General features: G+C 43.7%; 2 protein-coding genes and 1 long non-coding RNA gene across 5 annotated transcripts in view; 2 read left to right on the forward strand and 1 right to left on the reverse strand.

The window, feature by feature from the left end:
- Positions 1-3,811: 3,811 nt before the first annotated feature.
- COMMD2 (COMM domain containing 2) lies at positions 3,812-7,401 on the forward strand. 2 transcript variants are annotated; one of them, XM_030456523.1, is made up of 5 exons: positions 3,814-3,911; positions 4,061-4,138; positions 4,642-4,724; positions 5,806-5,979; positions 6,439-7,401. In XM_030456523.1, the coding sequence occupies exons 1-5, from the start codon at positions 3,845-3,847 to the stop codon at positions 6,634-6,636; spliced, it is 600 nt and encodes a 199-aa protein (XP_030312383.1). In that variant the 5' UTR covers positions 3,814-3,844; the 3' UTR covers positions 6,637-7,401. The 2 variants fall into 2 exon arrangements, with proteins under 2 accessions (XP_030312384.1, XP_030312383.1); XM_030456524.1 differs by lacking the exon at positions 4,061-4,138 and having other exon boundaries at positions 3,812-3,911.
- Positions 7,402-12,408: 5,007 nt separating this feature from the next.
- On the reverse strand, positions 12,409-14,715 carry LOC115598758. 2 transcript variants are annotated; one of them, XR_003987904.1, is made up of 3 exons: positions 14,612-14,715; positions 13,724-13,794; positions 12,409-12,979 (listed from the first exon to the last, which is right to left on the reverse strand). It is a non-coding gene; the product is annotated as an uncharacterized LOC115598758 (long non-coding RNA). The 2 variants fall into 2 exon arrangements; XR_003987903.1 differs by having other exon boundaries at positions 12,409-13,021.
- Positions 14,716-14,876: 161 nt separating this feature from the next.
- WWTR1 (WW domain containing transcription regulator 1) overlaps positions 14,877-23,320 on the forward strand; it is a 48,998-nt gene continuing 40,554 nt past the window's right edge. The window contains 1 exon segment of the mRNA XM_030456242.1: positions 14,877-15,499. Within this exon segment, the coding sequence (XP_030312102.1) occupies positions 15,108-15,499 (392 nt within the window). The 5' untranslated portion in view covers positions 14,877-15,107.

A 23,320-nucleotide genomic window follows, 5' to 3' on the forward strand; every position in this document is an offset into this window, starting at 1 on the left:
TCTCCGCCTGAGCGGGTACCGGAGGGCTCCAGAGAAGCGGAGCGGCTCCGCGGGGTTACGAGGAGAAACAGGTAACGGGGTAAACCAGTAACCCTCCTTGCCACCGGGCTCTCCCTTTTACCTCAGCTGGGAGCCTGCCGGCTCCTCCGGAAGCTGGAGGCGCGGGTGTCGGTCAGGCTGGTGCCGCGGCGGGCAGCCGAACAGGCTCCGAAACAGGGAGTCCCAGCAGTGTCGGGGAGACAAGTGGGGGGTTTCCCCCCTCCGCTAACCGTGTCTGTGCTTTAAAAAACAACAACAAAATCAAAACAAAAAAACCCAAGCAACAAACAAACTTTCATGTAGAAAGAAAATCAGAGAGACAAAAGCACAACATGAACTGAATCTTGCTACCTCTGTGAAGGACAATAAGAAATGCTTCTACAGATACATCAATAGCAAAAGAAGAGGCAAGGAAAACATTCATTCTGTACTGGACATGGGTGGGAATATAGTTATCCAAGATGAGGAAAAGGCTGAGGTATTTAACACCTTCTTTACCTCAGTTTTCAACAGAAAGACAGGTTATCCTGTTGACAGCAGGCTTCTGGAGCCTATAGAAAGTGATAAAAATCTAAACATCCCCCCTGTAATATTGAAGGACACAGTCAGTGACCTCTTGAGCTGCTTGGACCCCCACAAGTCTATGGGACCGGATGGGATCCACCCAAGAGTGATGAGGGAGCTGGCAGAAGAGCTTGCCAAGCCTCTCTCTATCATCTACCAACAGTCCTGGCTCACGGGGGACATCCCAGATGACTGGAAGTTGGGGAATGTCACGCCAATCCACAAAAAGGGCCGGAAGGAGGACCCGGGAAACTCCAGGCCCGTCAGCCTGACCTCAGTGCCTGGCAGGGTCATGGAACAGATCATCCTCAGTGCAATCACACAGCACCTGCAGGATGGGCAAGGGATCAGACCCAGCCAGCACGGGGTTAGGAAGGGCAGGTCCTGCCTGACCAACCTGATCTCCTTTTATGATCAGGTGACCCGTCTGGTGGATGAGGGGAAGGCTGTGGATGTGGTCTACCTGGATTTCAGCAAAGCCTTTGACACCGTCCCCCACAGCATTCTCCTGTAAAAGCTGTCAGCCCACACCTTGGACAGGAGCACCCTGTGCTGGGTTAGGAACTGGCTGGAGGGCCGGGCCCAGAGAGTGGTGCTGAACGGGGCTGCATCCAGTTGGCGGCCGGTCACTAGTGGTGTCCCCCAGGGATCAGTATTGGGCCCAGTTCTGTTTAATATCTTTATCGACGACTTAGACGAAAGGATTGAGTCCATCATCAGCAAATTCGCAGATGACACCAAGCTGGGAGGAAGTGTGGACCAACTCGAAGGCAGGAGGGCTCTGCAGAGGGACCTGGACAGACTAGAGAGCTGGGCCAATTCCAACGGGATGAGGTTCAACAAGGCCAAGTGCCGGGTCCTGCACTTTGGCCACAACAACCCCATGCAGCGCTACAGGCTGGGGACAGAGTGGCTGGAGAGCAGCCAGGCAGAAAGGGACCTGGGAGTCTGCATCGACAAGAAACTGAACATGAGCCAGCAGTGTGCCCAGGTGGCCAAGAAGGCCAATGGCATCCTGGCCTGTATCAGAAACAGCGTCACCAGCAGGTCCAGGAGGTGATTCTGCCCCTGTACTCAGCGCTGGTTAGGCCACACCTCGAGTACTGTGTCCAGTTCTGGGCCCCTCAGTTTAAGAAGGATGTAGAGGTCCTGGAACAGGTCCAAAGGAGGGCAACCAGGCTGGTGAAGGGACTCGAGCACAGGCCCTATGAGGAGAGGCTGAGAGAGCTGGGGCTGTTCAGCCTGAAGAAGAGGAGGCTCAGGGGAGACCTCATTGCTGTCTACAACTACCTGAAAGGAGGCTGTAGCGAGGTGGGAACTGGACTCTTTCACAGACGACCTTCAACAAGACAAGAGGACACAGTCTTAAGTTGTGCCAGGGGAGGTTTAGGTTAGATATTAGAAAGAATTTCTTCACGGAGAGGGTGATTAGGCTATGGAATGGACTGCCCGGAGAGGTGGTAGATTCTCCGTCCCTGGAGACATTTAAAAAAAGACTGGATGTGGCACTCAGTGCCATGGTCTAGCAACTGCTTCGGTGGGTCAAGGGTTGGACTAGATGATCTCTGAGGTCCCTTCCAACCCGGCTAATTCTATGATTCTAGGATTCAAAAAAAATCCCAACACCCACACTTGAGAAGTGTTAGCGAAGCACAAGAGGAAGATAGCAAAGTGGGTGTTCGTCTCTTTATTCCGGGCAACAATCGACAGGACATGAGGAAACAGCCTCAAGATGCACTAGAAGAGGTTTAGATTGGAGATCAGGGGAAATTCTTCCCCAAAGAGGTTGTCTGGCCCTGGCCCAGGGCGGGCGTGGTGCCTTTCGGAGCCCTGCAGATGTGGTGCTGAGCGACATGGGTTCGTGGTGGCCTTGGCAGTGCCAGGTTAAGACTTGGACTTGATGGTTTTAAAGATTTATACAGCCAAAATTCTCTGTTTATTATCCAGAGCACTTAACAGAACAGGCGAGTATTTGAAGTGGGGGGAGGCAAAGGGAGAATGGGAATGCTGGACTAATTTATCGAGATATATGTTACTTTTAGTTCATAATCTGCCAAGAAAATCATGGTGCTAAGGCTACTGTCCTGGAGAGTAAGAAACCCTACACCACTGGCCTTGTAGGAACTTATATTGTGCCTGTTTCCCAGACATAAAATTACAGAAATTTCCTGTAGATGTAACAATGATAATTTATAAGATTGTAAATTGAAAATATAATTAAAATGGAACACATCTGTTGGCAGGCATAACATTTCATCTAGATGTGTGGTGAGTTCTAGAGCTACAAGAAGTTTTTGACTGCCTGTTTCATGGAAAAGCACTGCATTAACAGAGGATCTTCAGTCTGAAAACAAAATATTTAACATTAAAATAATCATGTTTCTGGCAGTAAAATATTTTTCCACTCACGTTCTCCAAACACAATTCTGTTCTGAAAAAAGCCCTTCCGAAGCTGACTGGCCTTTTTGTTTACCAGAATTAACTTTCTCCTAAAAGAGGAAAAAAAAATCACACACTCATAGGCTGATTTGAGTTGGAAGGGACCTTAAAGACCATCCCAGGCACTGCCATGCACAGGGACACCTCCCACCAGCACAGGTTGCTCCAAGCCGCATCCAACCTGGGCCTGAACACTGCCAGGGATGGGGCAGCCACAGCTTCTCTGGGCAACCGGGTTCATGAAAAGTTATGCATCACTTTACTAATTTAGAACATTGGGTTGTTTAGGTTGGGTTTGGTTTGGGGGAGCTAACTTTATTTAAAATGTTTTCAGAAAGCCATGTTGGGCATGTGTGGAAGAGCAGTGCCACCTGTGTCATGTCAGCACGCAGAGGCAGTCGCTGCCGCCCCCCGGACATGGCACAGTCACCATCTACGACCTGCAAGCGGCACAGTGCCGGTCCCCCAGGACCCGGCGGTACCGTTTGCTGTGACTTGTGTGGTTCGGGCAGGGAAAGGAGTCACTGGGGAGCGAAGGGCAGGCAGAGCGCAGGTTCGTCAGCAGCAGCGGGGCTTCGCTGCGCTAACAAGTGCGGGTGGCACACGTTACCCCCGCCACTGCCCGCTCCTGCAGCGTTTGCATCCCGCCACAGCTTGGCGGGCTGGTTCTGTGCTCCATAGCCCCCTTGCTGCTCCACAGGCCTGTTCTTCCGGGCTCCGCACTCCGCGCAGGCGCATCCAGGGCGGGTCCGTCGTCCGGGGTAGGTCCGCCCTTTCCCGGCGGGCGGGCGGAGGAGAGGGGATGTTGCTGGTGCTGTCGGAGGAGCAGAAGGCACACCTGGGCTGCCTGCCGGGGGCGGGTGCCGCAGGTCCGGCGCCGGCCCGGGGACCGCGGGGGGCGGGGGCGGGGGCGCGGGGCGCGGGCGCAGCCCGGTCAGGGGGGGAGGGCTGGGCTGGGCTGGGCTGGGCCGGGCCGGGCCGGGCCGGGCCTGCAGCGGGGTCCCGTCTCTCGTTTCAGCCGTCGGCGAGCTGGGTCGGCTGGCGGTGGAGCTGCTGCGGCGGGGCGCGGCTCCGCGGGCCTGCGAGGCAGCCGCCAGTAAGAGCTGGGCCGGGAGTGGGGAGCGGGGGGGCCCCGATCGCGGGGAGCCGGGAGCCGGGCGGGTCGGCGGCCACAGCGACTCTGGCGCGGGGTTGAGAGATCGGGAACGTCGGAGGCCCCACAAAGGGCCCCTCCGAGCCCGTGGGAGCGGGTCCAGCCGGGGGGGTCGGGCCCGAGGCGGTGCGGTGTGGGCTCTGCGGTGATGGCCAAGCCCTGCAGAACGCTCGTTTCCCAGTCACTGCTTAGCTGCACAACGGGAGCATGCAGTTCTCTCTATATCGTGCCATAAGAAATGGGGTTGGGGTTTTCCTGGCGTTTTGGTTTGGTTTGGTTTTGGGGGAGGGATCTAACTTGCTGTTTCATCCCCTTCTGTTATCATTTGGAAGGTGCACAACCTTTTTCATGAATGTTTCACACCTTTGGGTAAATTTGCAGTTTATTGTATTGTTACTGTGTGGACTTAATAAGGAAGTAAAAGGTACTTTGTGCTTTCTTTAAAGGAAAACTTAACATTGGTGTTGACACTCTTCAGCATGGCATAGAAGGACTAACTTACCTTCTCACTGAAAGCTCCAAGCTTATGGTAAGGATATCTTTGTGTAAATAATTCAGGGGTACACTCAAAGGATGTTTTTATCATTACAGCACTGAAAATATCACTGATGAGTGGGGGAAACCTAGTTCAAAACAAAATTAAATATTCCTTATTAATATTCATTATGTTTGTCTGATACAGGACATTTTGGAGCTTTTTAAGCTCCTGACATGAGAAGTTTGAGTGGGTGTAAGCAGATATTAAATGAATAATAGTTGGGTAGTTACTGTTTCCATTGGAAAGACTTCTTACGATTGATACAGTAGAATATTTGAACAACGAAAACATGGAGAAGAGGTACAGAGAATTGTAATTCCAAATTAAAACTCATGCAGGTAAGGTTCTTTAGAGCAGGTGAGGAAGGGATTGAAATATTGCAGAATCTTGCCTTGGAGTAACATGACTTGACAGATAAATTATAGTGCATTATGGTAGAATGAAAGTGGATGATGGTAGGTTGATTACAGAATGTGGTTATGGTATAAATGCATTGTAAAGGTATCATCTTTTCTGTCGAATAAATAACTGTGTTCACAGTGATGAACCAGACTCCTCCAGCACAAAGGCACTGACCTGTGGCAATCAGTTTCTTGGGGCCATTCTGATTTACTGTAGCATGAACCTAAAAGTCATTGGTGCTCACTTACATGTGTAGACATTCAGATCACTTGAAAGTATTTATAATTCACGTATCAGTATTATGTTTGAATACTGTTGATAAAATGATTATTGAAATATATGCTGAATCGCAACAAAGTTCAGATGCTATTTGACATTGCATTTTGTTCTCTGATGCAAAGGCTTAAATGTGAGGATATTGAGTTTTTTCTACATAAAAAAAAATAAAGATGCAAAACTGTCCCTGAAGCTTGTGCAAAGCAGCAGTAATACACAGATATGTGTAAATACCATAAAACTTGGATGATTTGTTTCAGTCTAGCTGAAGCATTGTACTCAAATACTCCGGCAGGAAAGTAGCCATACCATATGTAATGTTAACTTACAGTCTTACTTGTTTCTCAATGATCATTACACAGTTCTGTATGAGGGCTTAAGTTGTTGTTTCTAGATTTCAGAGATCGACTTCCAAGAGTCCATTCATGTTCTGGGATTCTCAGATGAACTGAACAAACTATTGCTCCAGCTGTACCTTGATAACAGGAAGGAGATCAGAAGCATTCTCAGTGAGCTGGCACCAAAGCTTCCCAGCTATCACAGTCTGGAGTGGAGACTGGATGTGCAGGTAACTGCTGTTATGTTTTCAGTATTTTACTTGACAGTTTTTAACATCATAAACAATTACTAAACAACTACATTATTTCAGTGTAATTGAGGCAGCAGTTTTTCATGTCTATAAAAGTGACATAATTTTGCTATTGCACCAGAGATAGCTGTGGGTTGAACAGGATATGTAGTGATGCAAAGTATTTGTTGCTTTATGAAATTTGAATTCATAGCTTAGTTTAAAAGGGTTAGCATATACTACATATATTCAGCCTTAATTGTCACTGCTTTTCAGAAATATTATGGAAGCATCAATTAAAGTGGGTTAGTATTGCCTAATGATAACACTGAATAATAAATTGTGTAGATCTTTCATGTGGATGATGAGGATTTTTAAGCAGTCCTCCAGAGCAGGTCCTGCAGACCATAACCATTGTTTGTTTCCCTGTTCCCATTTCGTCTAAACTCCCTCATGCAGCTTGCAAGCAGAAGTTTGAGACAACAGATCAAGCCTGCTGTGACTATGAAGCTACATCTTAATGAGTATGAAGATCAGACTGCCCAAGTGTTGCAGACCGACCCTGCTACCCTCCTGCACCTAATTCAGCAGCTGGAACAAGCCTTGGGGGAAATGAAAACAAACCACTGCAGGAGGATCGTGCGCAACATGAAATAGCATCGAGTCGTGGCTGTTGTGCTAATGAGCAGTTTGTGAAACAACTAAAAACAATGTTCACAAATAGATTTTGAGGAAAAATAAACATCTGGATCAGATGAAATGCTTCCCTGTGCCAGGATCTTGAGCAGTAATTATAGGCTGAATGTCCTCCAGTGCTAACTTTACATGCCTGACCAATATGAGATAGGCAATTGGTTTTGCTTTACTTGCACATGTAGAAATCCAGGATGCTATGCTGAGAATTTCTGTAGCTCAAAATTAGTATAGTTCCACTTGAGCTTTCCTACATTAAGAAAAGCTGTCTCAATATTTTATGAAACTGCATGTTTATTTTTACATTTATCAAGTACTTTTTTCACTTTGTTTTGGATTCTGCCAGCTCAGAGGCTAAGTGTGACAGTGCTTTTATACCCTTTTTATAGTCAAATAAAGCATCATCAAACCTAACAATTCCATACCAATGGAACCAGCTGTAACCCCTGCTAGGCAGTCTCATGCTTTCTGCAGGGAGCAGTCACCATAGAAAACACAGTGGCCTAAACAGGAGTTAGCATGCTGATTATTTGTGTATGTAAAGGTGATCTGAAAAACTGAGAACTGTGGGGCTAGGAGGCAGATTAAGAATAGTGTTAACTTCTGCTAAATCTGACTTTCATCATGTGATGCTAGAATCTTTGTTCCCCTGTTTGGACTGTGTGCTCATAAGGGAAAGACTAGCTGAGTGTTGCAGCATAAATGATGCTTTTCCATCAAAAACGTCTCGTGAAGGTTATGTCAAAAGACACTTTTCAATTGTATTCCAATGCAATATATTGTAGCTTTTGTGACTCAGGTTAGTTGCACTAATTAATGTTTTGCCATCACTAGTGAGGGTGCCTCATAAAGTCCTTAAAATATATTGGAGAGGACAAACAGGCAAGAGAGAACCTTACTTAACATACCAACACTGATAGTAACTGACTTTCATAGCAACACCATAATTTCCTGTATTAGTGGGGTTCCTACATTCACAAATGCATTATTTTCTTACTGTTTTGAATTTTTGAACTTTCTAGAGGTACTGTGTCAAATGAAACCCCCACGGTGGAAGTTCTTTAATTAAAAAAACTTCCATTTTCTAGAATATTGTTCATTTGCTTTACAAGCATGATGATGATGATGTGAACAAATGCCTTTCCTCTCTCATGTATGCATCAGCAACATGTTTCTTTACTGTCCACATGTAGTGTCTTTTTCAGAGAATTTTCTTCACATACAGTATGTGGCATTTAAATGTGATCTAATGTTAATACTTGGGATTTCTGATTAGTACTTTTTAATGTAATGTGCCTGCATTTCCTGGTGAAATACAGGAACAACCTCTGTAGGCCAGTGCTTTATTTCATCTCACTACAGTCATAGTCTAGGCCTTGTGGTAGCAAAAACGAAGTTTTAGATATTTCATGTCTCATCACATTACTGCCCTGTGAATCTGACCATACTTACCTGCCTTAGAATGTTTTAAAAGGAGAACTAGCTGCTGTAGAGCCAGTTGCATCAGGTGAAGTGCTGGCAACTAACACGTGTGTCATCCTGAAGCATGTAATAGAAGGGGAGGGCTTCCCTTGGTGACAAGATCACAGAATAGTCATGGATGAAAAGGACCTCTAAGATCACAGAGTCCAACAAATGCACCACATCCAACAGATGGACTCTTCAAGGCAAATTTTGTACGCACAGGATGTCATTGGAAACACTGCATATTCCTTTTCTGTGAAGCTTATTACAAGTAAAACCTGCAAAACTCAATGGTCTTGCTCCCTCTAACAAAAAATTACTTGATGTGAGGGTTGTGAAGGTTAAATTTTGAAGCTGGGTGAAATTTAGAGAAATTCAAAGTGTGGCAGTGATCCATGGACAGGCTCAAGAAGAAAGGTAAGGAGAAAAGAGCCTTAGACCAAGGATATTGCTCTTGAATTTTTTCAGTTTGTACTGTCAAGAAGTGATCCTGGAAAATCACCTTGGCGGGCAGGGATTTTCAGCTTAGAAAGGCAGATCAGCTTTTTTCTGTGAGGCTGGAACACATCTGCATACACTGCAAATTCTCCTTTCCCTGTCTTCATAGCACACGAAGGGGCTACTGAGGGCTCTGCAGCTGCAAGGGCAGATGTACTAATATGCAGATAGGGCAGAATTATAACTAAAACATGATGCTCAGTGCAAAGGCACAGCAAGTGACACTGCTGTTGATGTCATCACGGCAATTTGAGTTACCAGTGTTGCAACTGCAGTACTGGAACAGCTGTTCTGTCGGGCAGTTGAGGCTGGAGAGTGAAAAAGCAGCTACTTCAGTAACCCGCTTTGCTAAAAGAAGAATTCACTCTTGGATCTTATTTTTCACTTTTAATGTAAACTCTATGCAAAATTGAAGGAGACACACATAGCTGTATTTAATATAACTTGTTTCCTCTCATGATTTTGCAGTTGCTTTATAGAAACCCTTGAACAAGACATGGAGAGTAAAAGCATTATTCACAAACTATTAAAAAAAAGAAATAGCTACTAGTTTTTTTGTAGTAGGCTTCTTAAATGTGCTTAGGTGTCTAGCCACTAAAAGGAAAGCTAAATTTGAGGCCATTTCTCTAGATTTTTTGCGAATCTGAAAGCAGTGACTGTTGATTTTATAACAAGGGTGACTTTCAACTTACCTCTTTAAAAGTTAAGTAACTTTTTTTTTCAAATTGACTAATCCAAGTTAATTTGTTGTCAGTGCAGCATTTTAATCTTGAAGCAATTAACAAAAATCAACAAAGTTCTGAATAACCTGTGAGGAAGTAGAGCCTATTAGTGTTTCATCTGTAGAAACCTATTAAATGTGAAACATCATCTGTTACCCTCAGAGTAAAACTTTCGTATGTTTTGTTTTACTGCAAATTTAACTTTGTTTTGCGGAACTGCCCTTCCTGTGTGTGTCAAGTAGCTTCTGGTTTTAAGCAGTAAGCAACTTCTGGCAGGATAAACCACTAAATTCCTCAGGTGAGCTTATGGCAGCGTACACAACAACTAAAAATCCAACTAGCATAGTTAAAGCATAACCTAGGTTATGTTCTTAAAGGCAGGGTTAGCCAGCAAAGTTAGTCTTACCCCTTATCTATTTGCATCACAACAGATTTGTATCCCAGTTTATTTTTTCCTAGTTTAAACAGCAGAGGGCAGAAAGTTTGCTTCTTACAATCTCCAAAAGAGAAATTTTACTATAGAATTGTTTCTGCATTTGTCTTCTGACAGGAATTGTTTGTAGTTTCAAGACTTGGTTTCAAGTTTATATCCTCATGTATTTTCCAAATTCGTGATCAGTTTTAAAGTGAAAACAGTAAGATTTTCAGTTTTCAGTCCCTGAGAACATTTTCTTGAATTTGCTAAGCCATTTAGCAAAGAACACAAACCTAATTCTTAAAACTCAGGAGGACTTAATTTATTTGGTATTGTAAAATGTTTATGATGTTCTAAGTACTCAATAAATTTAAGAAGCAATGTGTGGGGTTTTTTTTTCCCTTTTTTTCTTTTTTACCCCTTTTGAATGAACTCTATTATATCTGTGGATTTTGTAAGATCTATTATTTAAGTTTCTGATCCAAGTTCAGTGCCCCATCTCTGACACATATTTAGACCCTCTTATAGGTTTTATTTTGTAGTACTTTTGCTTGTCCCTGCCACACTTTCTCACAAGGTTTTAATATCCTAGACTAAATATTTTTTCACCTTTCAACTGTCTAACTAATTAGATGGGGAAAACTGTTTTCATTTAAACAGCTATAGAGTTAGTTTATATCTACACATATAAAAATTAAATCAGTATACGAATTTTGGATTAGGATTTTGCCTTAACACTATTTTGAATGCAATATTAAATGTATTAAGCCTGTTTTAAATTTAGTGCTGTTTATGAAACATGTCCATGTATTCTCAGAGGTATGAATGGTGATTTTATTTCAGTTCCAGGTTTTGTAAGAATGCCTATTTCCTATACTGTGACTTTGTAATATTAACAATAGTGTGTAGGAAAGGAAGTCCAAGATTAGGAATAACCTGGCAACACTCCATGAGTAAAGCTCTGATGTTTCTTCCTTCTCTCAATAAAGGGAAGGAAGTCTGTCATTCTGTATTTGTGGTCAGGGTCAGGTATATTGTAGCACAATCTCTTCAAATACTCCTGCTGATTTTATTTTCAAGGTAGGTATAAATTGTGTCAGTTTGATTACTGCAGTTTTATCTTCAAATTTGAAATTTCTCTCACTCATCAGAAAACCCTGTCATTTCATCTGGGTTTTGTTGCACTGGGAGGGGGCATGCTAACTCCAGTGAAGAAGCTGAAACAAGCAGCTGTAGTGTGGTGACTTCTGACACTCCTTCAGCTGTTTGCAAACAAGACACTACAGCTTTTCCCAGATCAGTGTTGCAAGCTGTTCAAATGTAATCTGACTTCACACTGATGTGGATGAGCAGTGTTTGTACATCCCATTTCACTGGCTTTGCTATAAGGGGGATAACCTCTGAGACACAAACATTGGTGTCATTTTTTGGTTAGTGTGGCTGTTTCTGACATGAATGTCTGAGCAGTCATCAGCCATAGATGTTCACATAGCTTTCGTGCCACTAAATTTACTCCACCTTTTAAAACATGAACTAAGCTGACAGAAGTTATTTTTCTGTTTGGCTGGGGTTTTTTTGGCCATCAAACTGTGTCCACATTGGAGATTTGCTGGCTTGGAGATGCTGGCTGGGGAGGTATGCTTACATAGCTATTTTGGTGAAACTTGGTAATACACACCAGGTCTTTGTATTACACCAAACATACCACAGCTGCCTACATAGGATACACTTTGCCAAACAAAGTAAAAAAAAACTGTTATCTGAGAAAAGACAGCCATGAAACACACATAGATAAAAAACAGAATCCTAGGCATTGACCCCTTCATTAAAAAACACGTGTTTCCTGAAGTATACCTTTCCAGAAGAAGTCTCTTGAAAATCAGATTAATATAGAACTATTAGCAAGAGCATAATATACAAAAATGATCTCCCAAACAACAACCAGCTGCCAAATTTTCAAATAAAAATTAATTTGTAAGACAAACAATGTTTTTTAAAGTGTAACTGTGAATATGATGCACACATACCTTTGTATAGTGAAACTTCATGTAACGTGTTTACTGTTCCATTGTATTATTTGTTCTCCATTAATTACTTTGGAGGAATAGAAGCTTCTTTTTTATATACAGCTCTTCTGCACTGAAGTATATGAAAGCAACTAGAGGTAGTTAATGACAGCCTCCAGTCTTTTTGCACAGCACACACCTGAACAGAAGGCAGGAACTGTGCACACTCTCCCTGCTCTGCAGTGTTTGACACTTGTTCAGTTACTCAGAAAGCATGAGATTTTCCAGGGAAATTGTGAATGTTTTATTTTATAACTATATAACAGACATCACACATGCATTGTCACCTATGTAGGTGTTCTCAGAAAAAATGTTAATGTTTGTAGGGCTTTAATACAAAGCAGTGATGGGTCTAGATCAAAAATCATTACATGAGGTAATGTTTCTTTAAGCCATTAGATGCTTATTATTGAAAGGTACATTTAAAAGTGCACTTATTTCCTCTGACCTGTTTGCTTGGCTTTCCACTTGTATAGATTGAATTTGCTGCCAGAAAAAGTATGACAAATAGGGTATACTCAAAGTACTGTACTTTTATAAACCTCTACTAAGTTGAACAGAAGTCTGGAACATCATGTTAAATTGAAATGAAATAATATTATTGACTTAGTTTTTATAATGTATGATTTGGTAATTAGAAGAAAAGTAATGAAACAGGGGCTTTCTACTTCACATTTGTGGCTGGGTTTCTTTATCACTTAATCCAATCCCATTGTGATGGAAGTGTTATTGTATTCCCTGGACTTGAACATATTAAATAATTTTCCATAAAAGCATGTCATATCCTACTTTTGTGTCCAAAAAAGAGCAGAAAATAATCACAATACTAGGAGAATTTGTTCTAACCATCTTTATCTTTCAGATTTCAGATTAGTGGAGAAAGATGCTTTAGCCTACACCAAGAGGTACAACAGCAGCTAATTATATTATTCAGTAAAAAGTGCAGCTGAAACTCTAAGATCTTGCTGAAGAAGCCACTTGTAGTTGTAATACATACTGCTGGAGTTTAGGACAGGGGTGCATACACTTAAGACAAGCCGCAGCATCTTATCTAAGTGGTCTGGTTAATGCAGATGAGATGGCACCAGGAATGAGAGGTTCAAAGCCTTCCCTTGAACTGGCATGTCATCTTGAGAGGAATGCTAAAGGCAGAAGGGTGTGTCTTTACTCAAGGATACAGAAGCCTGGAGGAAGCAAAATAGTCCTTGCAAAGACTGTATGAAAAATCACTCATGTTCAGATCATTACCTGTACTATAACCATAAGCATGCACACACTCAGTCATCTAATATCCAAAGGTTTTACACAAGGAAATTGCAGAAAAAAATTATGTGCAATATCTGCATAACCCTGGAGCAGATGCTGTAGTGAGCACAGATGCCTGAGCCAGTAAAAATGGAAGCAAGTTACTCAGTAAGGAAGCAGTAGAGGAATGGTATAAAAGATAGCATGGAAAATTCTTAGGGAAGGGAAGCACAAACAAGTGTCAGGAGTGCTGGGTTTCCTGAACAGAAATACAGCAGACGTGGCCACAAAAATCCAATCAAGGAGATCTGCCTAGTCAATGGAAACAGGAACAGGATATGTAAGGAAAAATAAATGACAGGGAAGATTTGTTGAAGCAAGAAAATCAGGAAACGCACAAGCAAGATCTGCCTGATACAGCGAGGTGATCCTAATACAGAGCTCACATACAGACTTAAACTGGGACTCAGAATCTGCATTACCACTATTTAATGTAACACTGATCAAGAGACAAAGGTTGTTCACAAGCAGGGCCCAAATTCTACAATGGAGAAGCCGAACGATGTTCAGAATAAGTTCTGCTCCTTCTTAAGAAATAAGTAAGAATAAGAAATAATTGAATTCAGAAAAAAGTTACTTACCTAAGACTTTTCTAATGTAGATCCTGATTATTGAGGAGGATTTATTCTTATCAATCAGCATAACCTAGAGTCTGCCCAAAATGCAGAAATAAAATGAAGAAATGCATTACTAAAATAAAGTGTTGTGTTTGTATAGTCAGTGTGTTAGCTACATGTGTGCAGACACAAGAACACACTATCCCTCCTATTGTAAAATCCAACGTTAAAGTTGTAAACAACAAAAATTTTTATAGATGCAGCTGTTGAGTCTGGTTACATCACCATTCAAAAGTTGTTCCAAGTGCCCCAAAAATGATACAAGCTGCCAGAAAATGTGTATGTATTACATTTACTTTATAGAAAGCCTCAGGAATGCATTTTGAGGACATCTCTGCCTTGAGGACATCTAGACTACATTGAGGACAAGTGACTTAACAGGTCAGAAGAGATGCTAGAAGTACCACAGCTATGTTTGAACCACCACCCACTGACAGGGAGTTGGAAAGCTTTATGTTACAACTCTGCACTGCATTCGTACCAGCAACGGGCAGAACCTTGCCTGAGCCACCACCGAGCGGCTGCAGTCCCTGTCCCCGTGAACGCTTCCTCCCTCCTGCCCCATCCCCACAGCACGGCTACCGGACCCTGTGAAGCTTGTACGTCAACTAACTGTAGCACCACTTTGCTCCCAGAAATTAATATCCTCCGTGAACTTCCTGAATAAGGGCTTTGCAGCAAAGCTCATGAGGCTGACAGAAGCTCAGCTGCATTGGGAGAGTTTCCGTGCACACCACAGCGTCTCCGCGGCCCGGCGGGGAGCGCAGGGCCCGGCCCAGCTGCTCCCCCGCGGGCCAAACCGCTCGGCAGGGCGCCGGGGCTTCTGCGACGGGACGGTTGCTGCTGCCTCACCCGGAACACCCGCCGGGTCCCGAATTACAACTTCGTGCGGGTCCCGGGGAACGACGAGGGAGGCGGATGCCAGGACAGACCCCGGCAGGCCCCGAGGAACACCTAAACTTTCCGCGGCGGTTGCGTAACTGCGGGCGGGGCGCGGGCGGGGGCCGGGCCCGGTTGCCGGGGGCGGGCGGGAGGGGCCGGCACTGCCCTCCTCCCGCCGCTGCCCGGCGCGGCCCGGCCCGGCCCGGCCCGGGGGAGGGTGCCGCGCCTCCCGGAGGCTGTCCCGCCCGCCCCTCCGCTGGCCGACCGAGGCACCGACACAGCAGGCGGGGGCAGAGGTTCTTCCCGCGCCGCCCGCCTCGCCGCCTTCCCGGCTCAGGCAGAGCGGCGGTGATCCTCCCCCGCCCGCTCGGCCTTTAAGGGCACATCCTCGGCAGCAGTCCGCAGTGGAGCCGGCCCTGTCCGCTGCCTGCCCGCCGGGACTTCTGCGCCCGCCGTCGGGAGGACGATGAATCCCGCTACGGCGGCCCCGCCGCCGGGGCAGCAGGTGATCCACGTCACGCAGGACCTGGACACGGAGCTGGAGGCGCTTTTCAACGCCGTGATGAACCCCAAGCCCAGCTCCTGGAGGAAGAAAATCCTGCCCGAGTCCTTCTTCAAGGAGCCAGACTCGGGCTCGCACTCTAGGCAGTCCAGCACGGACTCAGGCGGGCCTCCGCCGCGGCCCGCCGCCGCCCAGCACGTCCGCTCCCACTCCTCGCCCGCCTCGTTGGCCGGCTCGGCCGCGGCCCCGCAGCACGGTCACCTCCGCCAGCGCTCCTACGACGTGACAGACGAGCTGCCGCTGCCGCCCGGCTGGGAGATGGCGCTCACGCACACGGGACAGCGGTACTTCCTCAAGTGAGTGCGGCGGGGACCGCGCTGGGCTCGGTGCTGCGGCGGTGGGGGGGTTCGGCAGGGTTCGGCCAAGTGTGTCAGGGCGGCGAGGGCGGAGGAGCGCGGGGGGCGGCCAGAGCCCTGAGGAGAGGGCGGCGGGGACTCCCGGGGCTTGCCGAGGCTGAGGTGGACGCGAAGACCCGGTCAGACCGCGCTTTCCCCGCTTCACCGCTGGGAAGGGGGAAGCGGAGGCCGATGGCGACGGAGCAGCCGCGGGGCGCGGGCCGCAGCGCTGCCTCCTGAGCCGGGGACAGAGCCTTGCCCGCCAACTGCCTGTTCCGTACTTCTGCCCTGCTTGGCCATACGTCCGAGGTTCAGAAACTAATTTTATTTTATTTTATTTTTGAATAATCTCAATAAGCAGTTGTTCCGGTGAGTTTTGCAGAAGGGGGGAATGGCAGGCGGTGTCTGTGGCGCTGGCGGGGACCATGCCCGTGTGTGTGCGGTATTTATAGCATCCGTATCTTCAGGGACAGGGGAGCAGATTTCCTTGTTATTCCGGTGACAGATTTTGAGAAGTGTGGTAGCATAGCTAACTGCCTGTCCCTTCTGGCCAGTAATTTTTGGCCAGGGTGTTTTATTTATGGCATTTGGAATTTGATTCAGAGCGTTTTGATAAATGTAATGTGTGGTGGGGCAGCAGTGCCTTGTTTTGGTGGATTTTCTTATCGCTGCTCCAGGTTCACTGCAGATTAAGTGGCACTGTGTTAACATGGCAAATATGCGTTGACAAAATGTTTGGTAATGAAGTAAAAGATTGGCTGATTAAGCATCTACCGAGCGATAATACTGAGCGAGTTAAACTGGCAGGGCTGAAGAGGTCACTTACTCCTTCCCTGCAGCCTTCTCACTCAGAAGAGTTGGGTCTCCAGCTCGTGTCCAACCGTGTGTGTATTCAGCCATAATAAACAGCATATAGACAGAGCATGATAGGACTCAGGGGAAAGAGAGAGAATCTTTGCTGTTTAGAAAAGTGAATAGATGCATAATTTACAGGATTCTGTAATGATTTCTTTGCCTTGTGGCCCTGCAATCTCCAGAGGATTACTCAGGAATCCAATCTTAAAATTACTCTGCACAGAGTTTAGATTTTTGCCTCTTGTCATAACTAGCAAAGCAGAAAAACACAATTTATTTCTGTCATTCTCTGTGTTACTGTACATGGTTTATAACAGTGGGTGGACATATACCAGGGTCCAAACTGAGCAGGTTTCTATTAATCTGGTTTATCACCTGAATGTGAAGATCTCGTTTGCACTTTGAATGTCTCAATAGAACAGGACTGGGAAGAAGCAGCTGACTGATAGAAGCACTGTGAAGATCGTTCCTAAATAAATATTTTATGTACATTCTTACTAGGGCTTGGCCAGCAAGTGTTTTCAATTACCTCTGTCGAAAACTTACATAACAATCTTTTCTGCTGCTCAGTTTTTGACTAGTATCAAAATGAGCTTGTGTGATTTCACCTTATTGCCACATATTTCTGACATACAGTTTTCTAAGCTGATGGGTTCTTGTTGAGTAGGTCAAAAATGCAAATCTTTCACTAAAAAAAAAAGTTACGGCTGAAAAAAACCCCTTGTCTTTTTCCACCAACAGTAATATTCTGATTAACAACATCCTTTTTTAATATAAAATAAAATTTTCATTGTGTATGTAATGTATTGCCAGTTAGTATTTTCTTTGTTTCCCCAGTTTTATTTATCCAACAGTTTTTTTCCTTATTTTTATAAAAAATAATTGGATTAATGTATTTTTAACTACTATGTATTTCTTTTTACCTCAGTGCTTCTGGGAATAATACTTAGCTATAAAATAATCACATATGAACTAAAGTGTTTTGCAAGTAGTATAGTGTTTTTCCGATGAAAACAGAATTTTCTGCAAAAATTTAAGATTGTTTATGAAAAGAGACATTTAAAACTATGTGCAGTGATCTGTAGGGTTCAATCTGATGATGTGCTTGAGGGTCCTGTTTGATCAAACCAGGCATACAAGGTTGAATTTTCCCATATTCAAGCCCTGTCTTGTCAAAAAAATTTGCCATTTCTTTCCAGGCTAATGATGAAGACTTTATAGTCATTAGCAAAAGAAAATTGAGGAGATTAAGAGCAAATAGTCAAATTAGGAACTTCCCATTAAAATCTTCCTGATCTGTTGAAGTTAAAAATGCCATTTGTTGTATTTAAACACATTTTCAAGAGCTGTTAAACAGCAGTAGTTGATAGGACTTTCAGTGAGCAGTGAGCTAACCTTGTTGACCGGGAACCAGCTATAACTTGAAGCAGCCTCACTCCTGCATGTCAGTTCCTGCAGAAATTTTCTGGCTGTGGCTGGCAGAAACATAAGTAGCCTGGGGAGACCACTCCACCCTGTAATTAAATACCAAACCGCAGAAGTGGGGGATGGAAAGCAGAGTAATGAACACACTTACGGCAATGTTATCTGAAACATTTCTTGTGTGTGTGCATGTGTGGGAAAAAATTTAAGTGTGATTTATTTCTGATTAAAAGGGTTTCTGGAAAGACAGGCAAACTGCCCTGTGTGGCTCTTGTGTGGGTAAGTGGGAATATCAGTTGCATATCGATCCACATGCTGAGCTGTGTACACATATTCTGTAAAAAGAATTCTTCAAGTATTACTTCGGCTGATTTGTTCTTAGGTGGTACAGCCTCATATTTCAAGTGAAGACTGAGGTTTTAATGTTTTCTCACTGTGTGTACTGACTGTGCTTCTTGGTCAGATTCTGATTTCATTCCAGATGGTAAACAGAATATAGAAAGTATGGCATTTGCACTGAACAGATTTGTGAAACTGTTTCTGCTGTTATCTTTATCAGAGTGTGCTTTTCAAAGTGTTATGGTGAACATTTGCCATACCAGAACATATTTGCCAGTAATCCTGCTCAAGGGGAGAGAAGGCTATTTGCTTTCATTAATTTATTTGCTTGACATGTTCAATCTTTTTCCTACTGGTTTCTGTTGGTGGGTAAGCACAGTCACTTTCATATTACTGTGTTCAGCAGGACAACAAGAAAAGAAAAATAATATACATACTATGATATAAATACTATGAAAATACTTTTTATTAAGACAGTTGAAGTGCTCAAATGACTTTCAAATATAGCCTTTCCCTGAAAACCGCTGGTGTTAATTCTGTGGAGATTGTTACTGTTTTGTACTGATGCTGTGCTTGTTGCTGTACAGTATTCATAAAGAATGCCTTTCTGCCTCAGTTACTCAACTGGAAGTAGGGAAGAGATGGACAGCATATTAGGCAGGTACTCTGTTAAGTTCTAGTAAAAACATAGAAAACACTCACAGCTTGGTACCACAGTTGTGCTGCGTTGTTGCAGTCATCAGCACCAGGACTTACGGACACGAGGGGGGCCTGGTAAGGTCCTGGTGGACTCTGTGGTCCTTGCAGAAAAATGGTGCCAAGCAAAAGGCCATGCATCCCTGCTCTTTGTGGGGTCATACGTTAAAGAAATTCACAAAAGAACAGGCTTTTGGAGCACTGACTCCACACTTGAAGGGATGTGTTTTGTTCCCCATGTCCCGTGGTTATTGGTGCTAGGCTTGGTGCCAGAGCTGCTCCTCTTGCCAGCATCCCCTTCAGTACAAATAAGTTGCGTTGTGCAACACAGTTGTCAGGATGTATTAGGACTACTGACTCCTGTCTGGATGAATGAATCTACTGAACAGTTTCTAACAGACTGGAAAGCTGTGTTAAAATACTGAAGTTTACCTGATGAAAATCCAACTGCAGCTCATCTTTGTCACTCACTTAGAAGAGCTTGGGAAGTTCTGAAATCAGAATGTACACATCAAAACTAAATTTGCCTGCTGTGAGTGACAGCATTAGAGGTCTATCTGATGGCTCCTTTGACTGGAGTCTGTAGTTCAAATGATGAGGCTGTAAATCCAGAGAACTTCCTTAACTTCTGTGCAAATGAGAATTGTTTTTTGTCTTCCTGGGAATTTCAGTGGACTTTCAAAGTTGTTGCTCAGAATAGAGGATTAGTTTAGTTTGCTAGTTATTTTATTGCAAGTGTCAGGCCTTGATTCTGTCCAATTGAGGACAGAATAATAATTTCACATATTGACCTGAGGCATTGCTCAGGAATCACTTTTTTTTCAGTACAAAATATTGTCTACATTTTGGCAAGGGAGCCTTACATAGATGAATATGCTCCTAAAATTAGCTGTTTAAGTTTCAAAGTACAGGAGAGATAACAGATTTGGTAATCACAAGAGTATTGAACAAGTTCTGTTAGAGAACTGTTGATGCTGAAAGTTATTTTTGGGACACACTAATAAAAGCCATGGACACTGGTTCATATTCTTGCAGTTACATACTTTGTATGTGTTTTCTGCTTCATTAGAATTGCATACCTATGACTCCAGTCAGAACTTGCAGTTCAGTCATTGCAGCTTTAGAAGTTGCTCAGTTTAGTGTTTATGTAGAAAGTGGGACCATATTGCAGATAGATCTGTGTGAGCTTAATTTAATTACTGTACTTGGCAAATATATTAAATAATAAACATTGACAAGCTATAACAGCAGTTATTTAATAATTATCTGTATACGGAGTTAAATTTTTAATTTATTTTTTTTTTTATGTTATAAGAAAGAAATACCATTTCCTGGTAGTTTTTAGGTCCCTTTTCAATTTATAATGATGTTTTCTTATCAGTGTGTTCCACTAAACAATGAGTAGGTTCTCATGATTGTATTCTCCTTGTAAACATGTAACTTGATAGGAATGTTCAGACAGAGCAAACAGTGGAGTTCATGTGATCACTTGAAAGCCTACACTGACCTTTTTTGGTTTTGAAGATGTGTGTTAATTTTATATTTTAGGTAGCTCTTTTACAAGTGCATTTAATCAGGGTATAAATGCTGCCTAAGAAAATTCTGTATGATTTGCTCTTAAGTACCTCAGTACAACAGTACCAACATGGAATTTGTCATGTAGTTATTTTTTTGTTTTTCTTTTTTTGATTTTAAGGGTTTAATAGATTATCTTCCATATTCAGCACTACACTACAAGTAGTAAATTGAATTATAACCAGACCTGCAGTGGTCTCCACAGACAAAAAGAAGTTTGACTGAAATTTCATTTTTTGTGCTTCTGTCCAGGAGTGTTTGTGCATTAATGGAGGACAACTCTTTCATTCATCCATGTCATGACATGAGCTGAAAATACAATTGTTTTATGCATTAATCATGGGAACATAGTATCGGTTAGCATGTTTTAAGAAGGATGTGTATAGAACAGTTAGCTAAGAATGTTAGCATGAAAGCATTTTTCTGGAACCACCTGAAAGGGTATTGGCTTTACTAATGGTTTGGGTTGTTCAGAGAAAGAAAAATGAGCAGTAGGTTACTCTGTGCTTGGTAGATAGCTGACAGTGTGCAGAGCTGTCTGCTTCCAACGTGGGTGAATGTCTCCAGAGCTGAATGGGTTTGACAGTGTGGTATCTGTAAGGTCTCTGTCCCTTCCAGCTCCTCACTGTTCACTCCTCTAAACCAGATTGGAAGTGTGCAGAGCTGTCTGCTTCCAACGTGGGTGAATGTCTCCAGAGCTGAATGGGTTTGACAGTGTGGTATCTGTAAGGTCTCTGTCCCTTCCAGCTCCTCACTGTTCACTCCTCTAAACCAGATTGGAAGGGTTAGGCTTTGACTCCTTTCCTGTTTGGATGCTTTGGATGAAGTTGAGGGGTGGTTTTACCCATAATCCTGTCTCTTTGATTAAGGAGGTTATTAAAGGACAAGAGCTTCTTTGTAACGGCATATTTAGTGCTCTGGGGCCTGGCATGACTAGCAGATAGAAATTGTGTGGAAGCAATTAAATCCAAAGGAAATGTCATGTGGGCTGAATTTCAACATACAGACTTGTGGCATTTCCCCCCTTCCCTTTTAGAGAGAGATGGAGAGAGAAGTGGATGTGATGTGGGGTGCATATGGATTTAGTTTGGTCTGGGGATTTTTTTTGTATTGATTAAATCAAAGTCCAGTCCAAGTGTGAATGCTAATGCCTCTGACTGTTGTATGAATTCTTCAAGAATGCAAAACTTGGGAACATTGCACTGTTCCACAGTATTCCCAGCTATGACTATTTTCAAGGCAGATTTGAGTGAAGCCACAGTGAAGAGACAGATACAAGCTTGCTTAGGGAACTGAACAGAATGTCTTGCTCAGAGTGAAAATAATTGCTTAGAGTGTCAGTAGAAATGACTGCAGTCCAGGGGGAGGTGAGAAGGAGGAGTTGGCTGCCTCCCTTGTCCTCATGGCTGGTACATGCACGTGGGCAGCTGCAGCTTGAGCACAGCAACCGTGGAGCTGCAAGTCCAGACACAGCTGTTCCTGCAGGAACTTTCTTGTCTGCCCATAACCTCTGCAACATCTGCTGGCCCCTCATAATTTTCATGGTCAGAATGGTCCTTTTTGTTCAGTGGGTATTGATCTGTCGCTAATCTTATTGGGTTCAATATTCTGACAGTCTTTTGGGTTTATGAATAGAAAGACACTTCCAGGGTACATTTGAGTTTTTCCCTGTACTACAAGTAACCCTTTTTATGAGCTGTGACCAATTTTCTTAGTCTGTCCACTACTGGAGTTTTTACTAAATGTTCTATGCTCCTGTTTTTCAATGACTGGTTGGTGGGCAGTGGTGTAAGCATCACAAAATGAAGTCAAATTCTTCTGTCAAGAAATTCTTAATGTTTGTATTGAATTGTATTTTGTTTCCAGAATAAAAAACTGCATTTGAACTGTAAGATTTCTGTTTAAATGAGACTCTTAAAGGCCACTAGCAAATTTAAATTCTCCATGGGAGGTTGGTTTTTTTTAAGAAGTTCCGAAAACTTGATGGACGTGTTTTCTGAGGCTTCACCTTCACTGTGAAGCCTCTAAGTAGAGCAGCATCAGAGGAGGAGGAAGTAGAAGTCATGGGGAAGCTGACCTGGGCTGAAGAAAACTGCAGCACGGTTCCTGTTGTGCTGCAGTGAGGGACTCTTAGGAAATCACGTAATCTCTCTGTGCCTTCATTTCTGGTGTGGAGAACTAGAAGAGAACACTGTCTGATAGTCCATGTGAAATAGCATGATAAGGGCTGAGGCACTAGTGATGCTGATAATACAGGGTCTGTGCATGAAGGACTAATAAGTGTCTGTTCTTGACCATGAAAAATGTCTGTATATTGAAGTATTGCGCTGGATAAACACCAAATCGTTGCTCTGTGGCAGTTGTGTCTTACTATGTCAGCTCATCCCTTTGCAGTGCTGCTGTTGTAAGTGGGTACAAAGATTGTGTATCCTCTCAGACTGGAACCACCAGCATATGGCAGTGCAGGCTCTGGTGATACTTGGCTTTCCTACCAGCAGCAGGAGTTCAGAATCTCTGGAGGAGACAGCAGATGGCTCTGTGATGTTCTTCTCCCCTGAGCTTGTTTACAGAATCTAACTATGGTTTGTGCAAACAACAACAGCACCCCAGATGTGTTTGGGAGTGGAACAGAATTTTTGACAGGAACAGACTTCACAGGTGTAAGAGGAAGGCAGGTTGCCTGGCTGGAGCTTGTGAAAATTACACACCAGATTTTCAGAAGTCTCTTTTCCTGACAAAATGTTTGGGGCATGTGGGTTTCAAGTCCCTTTTTTCTAAAAAAAAAAACCAACAAACAAACAAACCAAACAAACCACCCAAAATGAAACAAGGAAACAAGAAAACAAAGAAAGAAAGAGAACAAACCCTACCTGTTTTGTATCATTTGTTTGTCTG

Source organism: Calypte anna, chromosome 9 (assembly GCF_003957555.1).
Source record: "Calypte anna isolate BGI_N300 chromosome 9, bCalAnn1_v1.p, whole genome shotgun sequence".
Taxonomy (NCBI): domain Eukaryota; kingdom Metazoa; phylum Chordata; class Aves; order Apodiformes; family Trochilidae; genus Calypte; species Calypte anna.